A 17362-nucleotide genomic window follows, 5' to 3' on the forward strand; every position below is an offset into this window, starting at 1 on the left:
GCTAGTCAATGTTCTATTTCTTGATCAGTCTAGTGGGTATGTAGGTATTCACTTTGTGGTAACTCACTGAGCTGTGCAATGATGATTTGGATACATTTATGCATTTGTGCTATACTTCAGTTAAAAAAATTAGCTTATAAAAGCAAATACTAATAGAAAGGGGAATCTAAACGAGGTAAAATGAAATTTCCTATTATGATTATTTTTAATTATGTAGATGATATAGTTTTATTCAGAAGAACCCATTAATTTAAATACGTCAGTATAGAAATAACATGAAGGATATGTTAGCAGAAAGTATTTGAATTTTAGGACTACTTCACAAGTAATAAAACTTGACATTTATAATAAGGAAAGAGTAAAAAGTGACAATTTTTTTCAAATTTTAATAAACTCCAATTTACTGGATGGTACATGTGAAATTATGTCTATTTGGTGAATATATTTGTAGAGTCAAGTAAAATACATAGTTGTTATTTTTTTAAAAAAAGCATTGTAGCAATGGTTAAGAATACTGACTCAGAAGTCACAGTATGCAGGTTAGAATCTTGTTTCAACTATTTTACTACATGTGTGACCCTCACTTTGTTTTCTCATCTTTGAAATGGGACTAATACGACCTACCTCCCATAAAGTTGTTGTGAAGATTAAATGAGTTAACCTAAGTAAATCGATTAGAAGAGTAATTGGTCCATGGTAAAAGCTCAAGTGCTAGATATTAATTTTGAAAACTTTTCAAATGGCTTCTTCAAAATTCTATTTGTTGATTATAAATAAACAAAACTAACAACAAAATGGTATAAAAAATTCTAACTTTAATTAGCCAAACTAAGGTATAAAACTTTATCAGTAAAATAAGTTCTATTTATTCTAGTATCTTTACTCAAGTATGGATGAGGATTAAAAAAAAAAAGATCCACTTATACAGAGAAGACTTACATTTAAAATGGGGGAATTTAGCACAAAGGACTTCTAAAGGAAAAAGAAACAATATACACAGGGAGAAGAACTACTGTGGGATTTGATAAGTACACAGTCAAGGTACCTAGGGTTTCATTACTTCTAAATCTTTAGAAGTGCTCATAATTGGTAGGAAGTATTCTACACACTTTTTATGAGAGCTATATCCAGTGAATGTAGTTGTGTACAGTACTATGCTAACCAAATAAAGCACGTTTCTTCTAAAGTACACACACACACACACACACACACACACACACACACACACACAGAAGTTCTTTATTTTTAGGCAATGGTTTTATATAGAGAGGGTGCCAAAAAAAATTTATACACATTTTAAGAAAGGAAAAAACTGCATTAACATTGTAATAATACATACCGATAACAAGAGATGGTAAGTCATGTGTATATATTTTTTGGCACCCCCATATATATATAATCCAAACTGATTCTGATTTTGGGAGATACCTGATAACATTTATGAAGAAATCATAAAATAATATACCTAGCATATGGAAGCACAGATTTGGAACAATCAACCTCAGTAAGAACTTTTAAAATCTACTTTTCTATCTTTCTAATACTTTCATTTTATCTCTAATTTTTTTTTTTTTTTGGTAAATAAAGTTAAAAAATTTATTTAAATATTCATACTATTACCATAGGGATTTTACCCTTTGTACTAGAGAATTGTTGCAGAAAAAATAATCAAATGTAAATCCTTTGTAAATATCTCCTTTTATTTACTAAAGTTTTGACATTTTAATCTTACATAATTAAATTTGCCTTTTACTTTTATAAAATTAGTTAACTTTTTGGTACTTAAAACAACTGGGATAAATCCCCAAAACCTGTTATTTTGGAGTCTTTGCTTGGGGCTTGTTGAACTGCTTAGTTTGTTGGTTTTATAGTTTTCACTAAGTTTGGAAAAATTTTGGCCATTTTACTCAAGTATTGTTTTGCTGTTCCTTGCACAACCACCTCGTTCAACTTGTGACAGTCATGCAGTCTGAGAGGTAAACAAGCTTTTGTTTTTTAACAAACATTTAAAAAGATCCTCGAGTTGTTTGTTGCCACAGCATAAGCTCTAACCTGAATGACGTACTTTCTGACCTACAACGGTTGAGGTAAGATGAGGAACTATTTCCGTTCCTCCAGGTAGAGGCGGCTACCATCTCTTTGAGCTTTACCTACGCTCTAGAATGGTAGCCACCTCTAGCAACTTAACTATAAGATCAAAACTTTTTCTTGACTCTCCTAGAATTCAGTCTAAATTCATTATGAAATTTACTTCTGGAGGATTCACTAGTTTGTTCTATTACTTGTCTATAACATACAGCTTTAATCTTTAATATCAATTTGGGTTCTCTTAAAATATTACTATTACATATTCAGGAGTAGACTCATATTCCCAAATGATTCTATATAGAAAGGCAGAGAAATGGTAGATGGCAAGCTTTTAGATTATACTACCTTTAATTTTGTCATTGTATCTAGGCAGTAATAATTTAAAATATACCCAATAACTCCCCTTCCCCCTAAGAAATTGATCTATTCCCAAAGACTATTTGAATGTCATATTTATCTATTCTTAGAAGTGATGTAAAGAAAACTGCCTCAGAGTCTGGCTCTGGAGTTGTTTGCCAACTCTCACTTCCTAATATAAATGGAGATAAGAAAAGAATAAAATGCTAGGTTTAGGAATCTAATATATGGGAATAATCAGTACAAAACTGTAACAATATTCTGTTCTCTCCTTGATCCAACAGGAAGAGAGAATCAGAAAAACACTACAGATAAAATTTTATAGAGAATCAATAAAGTGATCCTGTGACTGACACTCATTTGACAGGATGTCCTTATGTTCTATATGTAAATGTCTGGTGATTTATATGACTCGTAGAAAACTAATGATGTAAACTATACTTCTTTTATTGATTATACTGCTAAACACTAATATGACTTGTGGAAATATAAATCCGTATACTTCCTTACCTGGGATTAGAACAAGGTACTCTTTGAGTGTTCACATTGTCACATAAGGGTTCTCCTCCATGGTAGATACCTGTTCTAACATAGATCTAAGAAAAAAAAAAGAATAAGTATGTGTATACAAATATATATACACGTACACACACAATACATACTAGATAGAACCAATATTAAACAATATCAAAATAGTGTAGCTGATATGAATGAGAGAATCCATTCAAAATTTCTATTCAAATAGAGCTTTTCTGTCCTCCTTTTCTTCACATATATAATAAGTTAATACTGATGCAGATTCTTTACCAAAATTTATTGCTGCTTTCAGGGGGACATCAGACTAATATATATAAATATAAGCCCACAATTCCTTTAGGCCAGGTATGGAATTTAGAGTTACTCATATTTCAGAAAGATAAACTAAATATTACTTAATACTCTCAGCAGTTAGAACGACACTCCATAAAGATATTAATATTTCTGCAACAAAACACATGAACATTTATAGTTAAATGGGATAAATAAAAACTAAAAAAACCCCTCACTTCAGGTCAGGTCAGATCTTGCTGCCAAATGAATTCTGTGAAACTTTTGGTTTTAAGAGTTTAGAATTATAGGTATTAGAACTATTGCAATACTAGAATTTGGGGCTTTAGAATTACAGACAAAGGACAATACACTGTGGAATAGCTGAGGTAGACAGGTGGTTTTCTAGCCATCAGAAAACACACTGCAGGTCAAGAGAGTTATGTAGTTCAACAAAAAAGGTTTATGTAAAATAATTTATATAAAATAAGCATCAACACATTACCTTGTCAATGTCTCGAATATTTACATTCACATAGGTTGCACAAAGAATTTTTATTCTGAGTGCACTATTTATAACCCAAAGGGATTTTGTAGATGTTTCTCCATTCATATACGGTGTGGCTGTGGAGATGCGCCTGGAATAAGATGGCATTGTGAAACAGTCCATTGGTAGTTGTGAGTAAAGGCTTTCTTTAGCCATCAGCATCAAATTGGGCAACCTCCCAAGCATTATACAGCTTCTTATATACTGTAAGAGATGAAGGGGGATGTGGAGAAGCCATTTTTTACAAGGTTTTTCATTTTAAAAGCAACATGTGAGAGTATTATGAGAGAATGTACATACTAATCTGCAAAAAATAACAAATCAAACATTATCGACCACATTTCTTAGCAGTTGCTATATCTTCACATTTAAAATACTAACATTTGGGAGTTAGGTTACAGCACAGGATCAACCAACCACCTCTTGGAGTATAAATTGTAAAAAAGAAAAAAAAAAGTCAGCTTTTGACACTAGTTCTATGCTTAACTGGAAGGCCCCCACCAACCGAAAAAAGAAAAAATTAGAAACAAGGATTGGAGGATACTCATCATGGAAACATTGCACTTGTTAAAGGAAAAGCAACATCATTTAGTAAGCTCCTATAATATCATTCAATCTATTAAGTTATATTGATGTCCAATCCAAGGGTTGCTGCCCTCATGCTCTTCTGTCCCAACGTTTGAGAAATATTTGTTTTGTTAAAAAATAAACAAAAAACCACAAAGAGAGGAGACTGATAAAATTATAAGATATATTTAAAAAAAAACCACACATTGGTCTGAACCTTGAAATAGTAGTTAGGATGGAAATTTTTAATATAAATGCTACTGTATTCATATTATAATAGCCTATTTTCTTATCCACAAGCCCCACTTAGACTATAAGCAGCCTGAAGGCAGGAACCATGTCTTGCTGGGTATTGTAAATCAGTACTTAGCATAGACTTGGTATAAATACGAGGTGTGATCAAAAAATTTGGTGAATGCTTAAATTACAAAAAATTTATTACAGTAAAAAATACATTGCCATTAATCCCACTCAAAATACGTCCCCTTGCTTCCAACACACTTATCCCATTGTTCTTGCCACATTCTGATGCAGTTCTGAAAATCCTCTTTCCTGTCTTTAGCTGCGTTGTTGTGGCTGCCTCGATGTCCTGAATCATTTTGACTTTGGGGAAGAGCCAGAAGTCACATAGTGCCAAATCTGCTGAATAAGGTAGATGAGGATACACAGTAATGTTTTTATTGGACAGAAATTGCTGTACCAGAGGTGATATGTGATGCGGAGCCTTTACGTTGTGATCACAATATACTGTGAATGCAACAGAAAGGCAGAGACCTTCAATATGGTAAGTGGCATGTCGAACCTTAGTAACAGTGTGTGACAAGTTTCAACTTGTTCAGTGCAGTCAGTCGGGAGTGAGCTACGGTTGATAGAAAGTGTGTTTTAAAGTGTGCCATAAATCATCCTCTACCATGACAACCCTCCATGTCACACACCACTCCTGGTACAGCAATTTCTGTCAAATGAAAATATCACGCTGTGTCCTCATTCACCTTATTCACAGGATCTGGCACCGTGTGACTTATGGCTCTTCCCCAAAGTCAAAATGATTCAGGACATTGAGGCAGCCACGACAGAGCAATTAAAGACACTCACAAAGGAGGACTCCCAGAACTGCTTCAGAAAGTGGCAAGAATGATGGGATAAGTGTGTCTGAAGCGAGGGGGTGTATTTTGAGGGGGATTAATGGCAATGTGTCTTCTACTGTAGTAAGTTTTTTTATTTTAAACATTCACCATACTGTTTGATCACATCTTGTGCAGTTGCTTCTTCTAGGTATTTAATGAATAGAGAGTAGGGTAGTATTAATAGTATATTTTAATTAACAGTAAATCATGAATTTTAAAAAATATTTAATTACTGGTTATGCCATTGCTTGGGAAGAGATAAAAATCATGAACTACCGCATATTTTGCAGTTAGTGTAACTGCCAACATGTTTTTATGTACTTTTTTTTTTGACAAGGGGCACATTTACTTTATTTGCTTACATTGCATATTCAAATGAATACAGTAAACCCCCCTTTTTAAAAAAGGCACATGAAAGGCCTTCTGTGCAAATTCCACATTATTTAAAATTCCTATTGGCTAATAAAAGTATTTCCACTATAGAACTGGAGCGATCTAGAAAAACACACGATGCATTTTTTTTGCATGGACAATACCTGAAACATTATTTTATCTTATCTCATGGCACAATTAAATAGTCAACAAATCAAATGTCTGTATATGAATAATGATATAACTATTGTTACAATTGCAAAAATGTTAAATCAGCTTATCCACATATGTAGCCATATCCCCAAATATTAACAATATACAATTTAAAGGAAGAATAGTATCTGTTCTTCCAAATTAAATTCACCAATCTCTCGAATTATAGTATAAAAATAAATTTATGAATGCTATTTACTAATATTAATCATTTTTCAAAAAATATGTCCTAAAAATATAGACAGTAGTCCCTGGAGTGATTCCTTTTTAAGTTTAATCAATATATTTGAAACTTGTTACTCACCTTATACTGACTCAGAGGATATTTTTCTAGGAAGTATTCATCACATCCACATACTTTTAAAATATACTTGCCCTGATATTCTAAAACACAAAGTTTTAGTTGTTCAGATGACAGCAACATACTTCGAGTTTTTTTCCTGATTGCTTCAGCAATTACTTGTTCTGGCACACAGTCATGATTGATTTTCAGAGTATACTTCTGCTTGTCATTATTTGGAGAAACTATTACCCAAATCACCACTATTATTTGCCCTATAACAGGAAAACATTATTAGGTGCAATCACCATATATATTTCATTTTTCAAGAGACAAATTTCAAAAAGTATGCACTACCATTTCTCTAACCATAATCCAAAATAACTTAATCAGACTAATTAAATACAGGTAAATCTTCAAATCTAATAGGGCCACCAGACCATGCCCAGATCTCATGTTTTATGGCAAGCATGAAAAACTGTGATTAGTGGATCACAAATACCAGAGACCAAGCTAATTTCCATTCTAAACTGCATGGCATACTTCCTGGATACAATTACTGTGAAGAGTGACGCATGATGGTACCAAAGGTTCAAGAGTACCAAAAATGGAAGAGTGTTTGGCAACTATGGGAAAGAATCATGGAGACTGAAAGAAAGAATCAGAATGAGAGAAAAGATGGTGGAGGAAGGGAAAGAAGATGGATTTTCTAATTTTTTCCTTTTAAGATCAATTAAGCCAGGGAATGAAAAATAAAGGATGAAAATGGAAAGAGTAAAACTATGTCAGAGTGGTCTGGGTGTTCACGGTGTAATTCTTCCAACTTTCTTGTATGTTGGAAATTTTTCAAAAAGCATGTTGGGGAAAAATGAGGAGTGTTCCATTTTTAAAATACGCTAGAGTAGAAAAGAATTTTAAGTGAAGCTGTTATATCACATTAAACTACTTTGAATAATATGGGTGAAATGGTAATAATGTATTCTATTAACAGAATTTTATATTTAAAAGAGTGTGAGTTAACCTATTCTATAGCTTCAAAATTAAACCCTTCCCTTTGTTATCTTAAAATCTACAGATATTTATCTGATAAAAGATTTTCATTTCCAAAACAATATAGTTGACATACTTTCATGTTCACTTAATTCTAGAAATTGATATATTAAGTGTCAAAAGTCAACCTATATATCATTTATGATCAGATTTGATTACTGCATTTAACATTAAGAATTTATTTTTTCTTTGTGATAATGATAGATGATAAAAAATAAGAACACTGTGTAAAGTTTTTCCAAAATTTCATAAAATATTTCTATTTATTCTTGTTTTTATTTATAAGAGCAATAATAAGGTATAATTCCATAATAGTGAATTTCAAACTCCAAGTTCTTTAGTTTTATTCTGAGATAAACAGTTAACCAAGGGATCAACAGCATATGCACACAATTCATTCAGTCAATAAATATTTATTGTACAGAGGTTGTGTACTTGGCACTCAACTATATCTTGTCAGTATAAGCAGTATCTGACTTGAAGATGCTTATCATCTAACTGGGATAAAAAGACTGTACAAAAATATAGGCACAGACAGAAGTTTTCACTACAGCGACCAACTATAGTAGATTGGCAGGTTTCTTACCTTTATCTAATTTATTATATATGTGCTTTGGCAGTTCTGGTGAAGATTCTACATTTGGAGGGTAGACATACATTGCTCTACTATGAGGTGAATTAAGATCCCTAAGATCCACAGCTTCTTTACAAACATTCAGAATATTTCTTCGGAAGTCCTGTACTTCTGGATCTTTAACCATATCAAATTCACACACTGGCATGCCGATAGCAAAGCCTTAAAAAATTACATAAAGAATATAATATTCTATTAAATACAGGGTATGAACATGTTTCTTATAAATAGGGAACTTGGTAGTTTTGGAAGGTCCCAATAGAATAAAGAAATTTCTCTGGGTTGAAAAAAATTTTGATGTACACATATAGTAAGGGTTGACAAGGACTCCAATATTTTTAATATATAAAACATATTTAGCAATTTGGAGCAAAGGCAGCAAGCATTATCCATGTCAGTTATTTTTTAAAGAATGGTAAAACCAAACTGGGATGTAACAAATCTAGGTTAGCACTACAAATGATGCTTCTTAAAGAAAACTTTATAGAATAATATCAAGGTGTTAAAAATAGTTCAACAGTCAAAAAATACTTTAGATTTATAATGACTTTCATTTCAAAATCTATTTATTTAAGATTACAAAGATAATTAACTGGTTCAGAAAGAAGTATTTCGGTAATGATAAAACAGTTACGTTTCATAGTTATCTGGATTTAGAACAGGATGACAATGCCATTTAGTCAAAAATTATATCATACCAATTTCTCGATTGAGGATCTTTTCTTCACGGTTGCCTACTGGCTCAATTACTTTTAAAAATGGTTGAAAGAGCCGAAGGTCACAAAGTCGTCTTGTTTCATCAAAAAATTCTTCCCTTTCTGCTTCTTGGGTAACACTTACGAAAATGTAAGAAGATTCATCTTGAAGAAGTTGATGGAGAGGGTATTTTCTTGCTTCTTTAAATAGTTCATGCTTTATAGTTATTAAGGTAGCCTCACGGAGGCATTCTAAAGTCACTATCATTCCATTTGGTAGTAAACATTCCACTAGGATTCTTGGGGGCATCAAGTGGATGCCCCACAGTTCACCTGATGATGGTCTTGGAGGCATTGTTCTGATCCTTTACAAGTTTTACATATAAAACTACTTTAAGGAATTAGATGTGTGGCTGTTCCAAAGCAGAAATCTAAACCAAAGAAGGAAAACATACGTTAAAAAAGAAATAACTATAGAAGAATACATTTATAGCATTATTAAATATAAAAATTCATCTTCTGTGGTTTGAATTAAAGTAGGGTAAGTAATAATAATGCATCTTAAATATTGTGATGGAAACTGTTGCTTCAAATTAGGCTGAAAGAATTGAATACAAAGCAGAAATTAGAAAAATCACTTTTATTTAATTATACTTAATAGTCATTTAATAAAAAAAATGTTATTTGAGTGAATTTTTTAAAAGTTGGGTCTTATCAAGACAGAGCTGAAGCTATGGGAAGAATCAACTAAGTTATAATTGAAACCAACATTTCCATCACATATTATAGCATGTCTATCATTCTCTGCTATTTGGGCAGGAAAGGATCTTTTAGTTCACGGGTCAACTGCTCTCATTTTAAAGATGAGTAAAGTAAAGGCTAGAGGAATCAAGTCTTTTTCTTTTTCACCCCTACCTCCACCCTGTGGTAATGAGAAATCACATGGGTTGGTCTTTTTTTCTTTCTTACATCAATCTTTGTAATTTCCTTTATTGTACTGATTATTATCTATGTGATATCTTAGATCATTCTGCTTTTAAACTATAATTTAGGTATATGTTCACTATAATATAGTGTCATCAATACATTTTCCTTGAGATATGGTAAGTTTGCAGTGATCTATATCCACTTTATCAAATAACCCTGTCCTAATACTTCTGACAGAAATGATCTACACACAAATTAGACCTACTGACTCTCTGTCAGTACAATGTTTCAACCAAATGTGTTAAGCACTTGTAATATTTTAAAAATATTAATTATTATTATGATTTGAAGCCCTCATTTTTTAGGTATCAATAATCTTGGGGGTTCTTTTGGAAGATACTGTCAAAACCCACAAAGCACAAGTTTATTTTTTGCTGTTTATGTTTTTTATTTCTTTTATTCAGTAAGCTAAACTGTAAAGGTATACAAAAAAGTGAGAGACATTAATAAAATAAAAAAGAAATAAAAGTTAAGCTAGAGAAACGAGTCAAAAGGCCCAGATAACTTACTATACTCGATTTCTCAGGCACTGTGGACAACTTTGTTTAGTCACTAAAAATGTACCAGTGCTGTCCCCGGGACCATGTTATTGTGTTTCCCCAAAAATAAGACCGGATCTTATATTAAGTTTTGCTCCAAAAGATGCATTAGGGCTTATGTTCAGGGGATATCATCCTGAAAAATCTGCTAGGGCTTATTTTCCGGTTAGGTCTTATTTCCAGGGAAACACGGTAGGTGCTGGGAATATGATGATGAATAAGACACATGGCCCTTGCCCGCACAAGACAACCTCAAGAACGTGAAGATTATGTGTATGTTGGGAGTGGGGTAATTAAATTCACAGGTACAAAATAGAAGGAAAAATGCTCTCATAGAGAAGTGCTAAGTGCTATAAAGGCTCAGAGTTGTCACCTCACTCAATGGAAGTTGGAGTGGGAAGGTTTCCACAGGAGGTAACATATAAACTGATGTTTTTAAAGGATAAGCAGGAATTAAGCAAACACAGTAAGATGTGAGGAGCATGAGGCATCTAATGCAGAAACCCGCCATCTCTAACTCCTCTATGTCATACCCATCAACATCTAATCCATCAACAAATTTTGTTAATTCTATGTCCTGAATACGTCTACACCCCTTCACTATCGTAGTACCTTGGATCAGACCGCTACCATTTCTTGTCTGGACCACCGCAAAGGCCTAAACAGTCTCCCTGCATCTAGGTTTGCCTCCTACAGTCCAGTCCGTCTTTCACGTCACAGCCAGTATGACCTAGCAAGCAACAGCCTACTCTGAGCAGACATTTCTGCTGTACCACGTCTCAGCTGCAAGCAGTGTGTGTGGTATGCTGCAGAGTGTTAACACAGGAAAGGGGGAGGAGTAGACAGAGCAGAAATTTCAAGCCCCCCCCTACCTCTGGAGATATAGAAATCAATTGGAAGACAATAAAGAATATAAAATTACTTTTTAATAGTTGAAAATATTGTTCTTCCAATTTACAAAAGATACCAACTGAAGTTCTAGGATTTTAAAATATAATTATCCTATTATATTTTTAAAAGAAAATTCATGGGCTAGTAAAAAGACCAGATGGATCAATCTGTGTGCATAATTATAGAGGTGATTTAAGCTAAGCTTTCTAAAACATACAAAGAATTTGAAGAATGCAAGGGAAAAAGCCAAATGACTACTTTTAAATAATGATCTGCCTGCATAAAAAAGTTCAAATAAAACCAAACCACAAGCCACACCAAAACAGCAGCTGTGTTTATAGTTTTCTTTGTTGAATGGCACTACCAGGTCTGTTATGGAATCATGGGAGCAATTATTATTTTTATATAATAAATAACAATCCCCAGAGTCTCATACGCTCCTTAAGAAATAGCAAAAGAGAAGTCTAATACAGTAAACAGACCATTGATTCTAATCTTTATTCTACTATAGTAAATTTATGGGCAATTAACAACTAACTATGAAATACTCCAGAGGCACTCTTCTCATACGAGACAAAATGTGATCATAACCATACAAGACTTGGAGATCCCGGAAGGCAGGCACTGGCAGACATTATGGTAGTACTATACAGAAGAGACAGGATCTAACTTTCTTCTCTGTCTTCTTATGCCAGGCCTTAGTCTGTACAAATTGTTACATCGGAGCTCACGTGAGCCAAAGTGCAGAGAAAGCGAATGGAGCTAGCATTTACTATTTAGTACATATGATGCACTTAGGAAGGCAATGACTCTTTTGGGGCAGGTATTGCCATTTCACACGAGGAACACAAAGGTCAGAGAGGTGAAGTTATTCACCACCAGTAAATATTAGATATGAATTTTGAACCTAGGTCTAGGTCATTTCAAAGTGCATGCTGCTATTTAGGGCCTCAGTTATGACCAGGTAATAGTCATTGGTGGTAAATAAGAGAATGGGCTCTAAAGTTAGACTGGATTCAAATTCGGGCTGCCTTAATAGTTGTGTGGCCTTGAGAAGTTTAATTCGTCTCACTGAACCTTATTTCCCCCCACATTTGTTAAATTGGGATAATGGTATATACTTCATTTGGTTGTTGTATTAGGTAATACATGAAAAACATGGAAGCAAAGAGATTTGCACACAGTAAACACTCAATAAATGTGAAACATTCCTATTCCTATCAATAAACCTGTAAAGTATACCCACATTATCTTTTCAAGCTATTATGAATTATCCAGGTCTAGCACCAGACAGAGATGGAAAAGGGGGGTTGGGTTCTTTTACTGAGGGAGGCAAATAAACAAGGAGCTTTATCAAGCAGTGCCAACTTCCAAGAGCTGGAACTTGAAGGTAGCACTGGGAGGTAATGCGAGGCTCCCAGACAAGGTTGGTTAGTAGTGAATGGCTCCGATGCTGGTATTTTTGCAGCTGCTTCTAGTTCCCTAGACTCCTGATATTCCTATTTAAATGGCACTGCTATCTAGCTTAGAAGAGCGGAATCACTTGCTTTTCCTTCCCCCACTCCCCTTTGTGGCGAAATATCTGCTTGTGCTAGGCGCTAGGCTAAATATGCTATGAAAACAAATGTAAACAAGATGCTTTCCCTTTGGTTGCTGAGGGACTCACAGGTTATTGGGGAAAGACAAGACATAAGAACAACTTTAACAATGGAAAACTGTTATAAGACAAAATATGAACTTTGGAAAAGTCACAAGAAATCTCCAACTGCCTCAGGAGGTTAGGGAAGGCATCAGAGGGGTAAAATTTAAGTAGAATATCATAGATTAGTAGGGAGAGGGGTGGCTGGGTCACGGAGAGCTAGATGAGCACGTTTTAGATTGCCACAAGCATAGGTGTGCCAAGTCACAGACCACGAAAGAACGCAGCCTGTTACCAGCAACACACGTTATTTTTATTACTTGAGTTTGACCTGCATGGAAATAGGCAGGGTGGGTGACAAGGAAAGACAGGTGAGAGGTAGGCAGGGGCCACAAGGGTGGCCAGACTCCACGTTAAATTTCAATTTTACGTAGTACACTATAAGTTAAAGAGAGTCTCTCAAGAATTTTGAGCAAAACAATGACATGACACATTTTCATAATTTTTTAACTCAGATTTCTTTAAAACTTTGCTTTTCAAATATAGGACATAATCAAATAAACATTAAACCAAGGTATAAAAATGGTATCTTCTCAATTCCGTGAATTTGGAGAAAAACCCCTTAAGTTAATAAATCGGAGTATAAAACATTTTAAGTAAAAGGGCCTTTACACTATAGAAAATTAAAAGTTGATAAAGAAGGTGGAATTATCCAAACTTAAGTGCAAAATCTATTTACAAAGGAAAATAACTTATTTGAAAACTAGAAATCACTATAAAATATTTAAAATACAAATCTGGAGTTTGGAGATTTGAGATCACAAAAAAGTCTATCTGCTAAAAATAAAACACTTTAAGAGTCAAGGAACTACTCTATTGGGCTTTTGAGTTCAGAATGCCAGAATTTTTCATATGCTGACAAATCATAACTATTCAGAACTCTTAGGAAATAAATTGGTTTTGCTTATCCTAAATTTTTATATATCTGCTGATAAACTATTTCAATGGGGCAATCCTGTTTTCTTAAAAGAGTATGTATAATTCACAGTTTACACATTTCTTAAGGAGTTTACAGTCCTCATTGTAAAACCAATTACTGTGCTATACTAAAACACAATATGGCAAAGCTCTTCAGTGCTACTGAAGAGTCTGAGGGTATCTTTGGCCCTAAAACGAACAACCCCAGATTGGAGATGGTGCTTTTTAAAAATGCTCGCATCCCTTTGTTATCTAGCCGCCAATGGTCATTCTCAGCTGTGGCCAGCCTGCCTGAAGATACCATGTTTCCCCGAAAATAAGACCTAACTGGAAAATAAGCCCTAGCATGATTTTTCAGAATGCTACGTAAGCCCTGAATGTAAGCCCTAATGCGTCTTTTGGAGCAACAATTAATATAAGACCTGGTTTTATTTTCGGGAAAACAAAGTAGCAGCCTCCTCTTCTCGTTTTCATGTCTAGTCAGCATCAACACTTGATTACCATTTTGCAAACAAAAGACCAACAGACCAAATGACGATATGAGAACCCTTCTTGTATGAGCTTAGAAGCACAAAATATACAAATACCTTAATGATAGAGAAAATCTGTTTACTTCCTTGTTCAGATACTAAAATTACTGTTTAGGCAGGAGGCACTGAACGTCTTTCTGTCCTTAGAAGGCCTGAGCCTGCATTTATTTCTTGGTAAGAGATGGGTCTGCATTACAGTCCAGGTAGAGTAGCCGGTATCACTCAGCAGGAGTAAAGACACCTCTAAGGACAAAATAAGAGCAGAGACGAACAGTAGAAAATAGTCTCAGACTCTCCATGGTCATTTGACTTTTAGAGTGGAAGGTTTCTTAATTCTTAATTCATTGGGCAATTCAGTATGTTGAACATTTGATGTGCACTCTTACAGTGCAAGACGACAATGCCATTCTGGCAATCTGTTCTTTAACTCCTAAATTGAAAGCCTTTCTTCTCTTAGAATAGTTTTCCCAGATTTCATCATTTCAGACGAGTTGTCATACTGTGGCCCATGGGGCAAATCCAGCTCACTACCTGCTTTTGAAAATAAAAGTTTGATTGGAACACAGCCATTAAACTGTGTTTACATATTGTCAGTGATGCTTTCGCACTGTAACAGCAGAGCTGAGCAGGTGAGACATAGACACCATGTGGCCTGGAAAGCCTAAAATATTTACTATCTGGCCTGTTACAGAAAACGTTTGCGGACCTCTGATAAGGTATCAGAATTCCATAATACAAACGAGAATTTTCTAAATGAACATTGGATAAGTAATCCCCAACCCTGCCTTTGCAACTACAGTCCTACACTTTCAATTTAAGTCCTTCGGGGGGGGGGGGGGGGGGGGGGGGGGGGGGACGGGAGGGGAAGCATCAATTTTAAGCCAGTGAAGTTAAAAATCTTAAAATAAAGTTTCTCAGAAGTCACTTAATTGGATATTTTCACTGCTGGGAGCTCCCTACCTGATACAAAAATTTTTGTGGAGTGCTTCTAAAGCTATCCCTAAAGCTTGTCATTCCTCAACTTCTTTGTGCCATCAGTTCTGTCTGCTTTCTCGTCTTTCCACATGCTTGACAGGTGTTAGAATTTTCCCTAGGTCTTTTTAGCCCCAATTCCTTTCAACATAATTAGCAAGATAGTTTATCATCATCTTCTTTGACATCATTGGGTGTGTTCTTTCGCTAATATTCATCTTAAATGTGACAACAAAATCTAAAACAATACTCTAGAGTCAGTATCACCAAGGGAGAGGACAGAAAACTATCACTTGACTGTGGATTATACCTCTATAAATACAGCCTAAGACTACAGAGACTTTTGCTGACTTGATTACTTTAAAATATACATACAGTATATTTTAGCTATTTTAAATTCAGGTTTCAGTTTCAGAAGTGTATTATGTTTAAAACAGTTATTTATTTTTAAAATATCAATATTATATTTGCATCAGAAAATCGTTAAAAATAACAAAGCTATATTGAAGTATATACTTGCAAATTTAAGGGATGTCTATATTGACTATTGGCAGCTTAATCATCTCAAACAGCCACAATCTGCTAAAATAAGCACCGTGTACTTTCTAGATACCCACGTTCCATAAATAGAAAATCTGCATAAGTGTTTGTTGAATGACGAAAGGTTTTACACATATTTACATCTTATCGAACTGATACATGTAACAGACGTCATCAGATTTAACTGATATTTACAAATATATATATTTAGATACATGTTGACAACATATTTTCCACCCTCATTTTCAGACACGTCAACTATTATTACATGTAGTTTTGTGGCTAACTCAGTTATATCTCTTTATTTGCTCATTAACTAGAAAATAAGTTTTCCTTTTTTTTTAACTACCAATAAATCTTTAATTTAGTTTGATTTAGAATAAGAAAACCGGAAACTTCCCTCTACACTTGCTATTAAAATCTGGATTAATAATTCTACGGTCTGATTATTCTCCTTAAAAGTTACTTTAACTATTTCCAGAGTTAATTACTCCCCCTTTTAATGTTACCCAGCCTCTTAAATGTAGTCCTATAATTATACTTTAATACATTCTTATTAAAATTATCTACATCCATGTTTGACCTCCTGCTAGACTTGAACTTTTCCAGCATAGGGTTTTGCTTTGGGTGACTACAGTTCTAGAGCATTGAGAAATAAACAGAGAAACTAAACTGTTGAAATTATCTCAGGGAAAATGTAACAAGGGCCTGAACAAAGAGAAGTAGCAATAGTACCTAATAGCAAGAAAGAGATGGCTGAAGATACCCTTAAAGGATAATCAAAAGCATTGAGAGAATCATTGGATCTGAGGGATAACAAGCATGATTTTAAACAAATTTCATTGCAGTGGATATGCATGGGAAACAAGTGTCTTTCAGTATAATTGTCCTGGGCCCCAGTTAGGGCCTCTAAAATTCTCTTCTAAGAGTCACTGAGCTGTTGTTGGAGTGAGTCCAAAGGGACAGCTGTAATATACACTAACTCTGGAAGGATGCATATTACCCATTTCTTTCAAAGTGCTGTCCACTGACCTTTACAAGCTGACCATGAGAGAACAGTTTTAACTCACCCTTTCAGTGATTCAGAGAGACCTTAACAATTTCAGGGTGGAAAATCAAGTTCTTATGATCAGTATGTAGAAAACTCAAATTCCTTTAGTAGGTAGGTGATGAAATCCATTTTCACTATTAAGTTCATAGTGTTATGAAAGATGTAATGAAAATACATTTTAGAGATTTAATGCATTATTTAAGACAAAGGTTCCCCAATATCAGATCCTTAGAAAGGGTTTATGCAAATGGATTTTAAAAAATAACAACAAACAATTAAGGAGAAGGTCAGTAATATCTACACCAGTGTAGACTTTTGATTATCAGCAAATGTGAACAAGGACTTTATTAAGGTGGGTTAAAAGAATCCAGTGTAACAGAATCAAATGTGGCAAACAAATGTAAGAGCCAGTAAGGAAATGTAGATTAATAAACACTGATCTTAGATTAGATTATGAATTTAAATTCTGTATTATACATAAATACATAAAAAACCCAT

The 17362-nt window shown here is 34.2% G+C and overlaps 1 protein-coding gene across 1 annotated transcript in view; it reads right to left on the minus strand.

The window, feature by feature from the left end:
- The window catches only part of PIK3CA (phosphatidylinositol-4,5-bisphosphate 3-kinase catalytic subunit alpha), a 72580-nt gene that overhangs the window by 22338 nt on the left and 32880 nt on the right, over positions 1 to 17362 (minus strand). Inside the window, exons 2-6 of the mRNA XM_033128688.1 lie at positions 8741 to 9168; positions 7995 to 8204; positions 6383 to 6633; positions 3758 to 4003; positions 2956 to 3041 (exon numbers count right to left, since the gene is read on the minus strand). Of these exons, the coding sequence (XP_032984579.1) occupies positions 2956 to 3041; positions 3758 to 4003; positions 6383 to 6633; positions 7995 to 8204; positions 8741 to 9092 (1145 nt within the window). The 5' untranslated portion in view covers positions 9093 to 9168. The remainder of the gene's footprint in view (positions 1 to 2955; positions 3042 to 3757; positions 4004 to 6382; positions 6634 to 7994; positions 8205 to 8740; positions 9169 to 17362) is intronic.

This window comes from Rhinolophus ferrumequinum, chromosome 2, assembly GCF_004115265.2.
Source record: "Rhinolophus ferrumequinum isolate MPI-CBG mRhiFer1 chromosome 2, mRhiFer1_v1.p, whole genome shotgun sequence".
Classification (NCBI taxonomy): Eukaryota; Metazoa; Chordata; class Mammalia; order Chiroptera; family Rhinolophidae; genus Rhinolophus; species Rhinolophus ferrumequinum.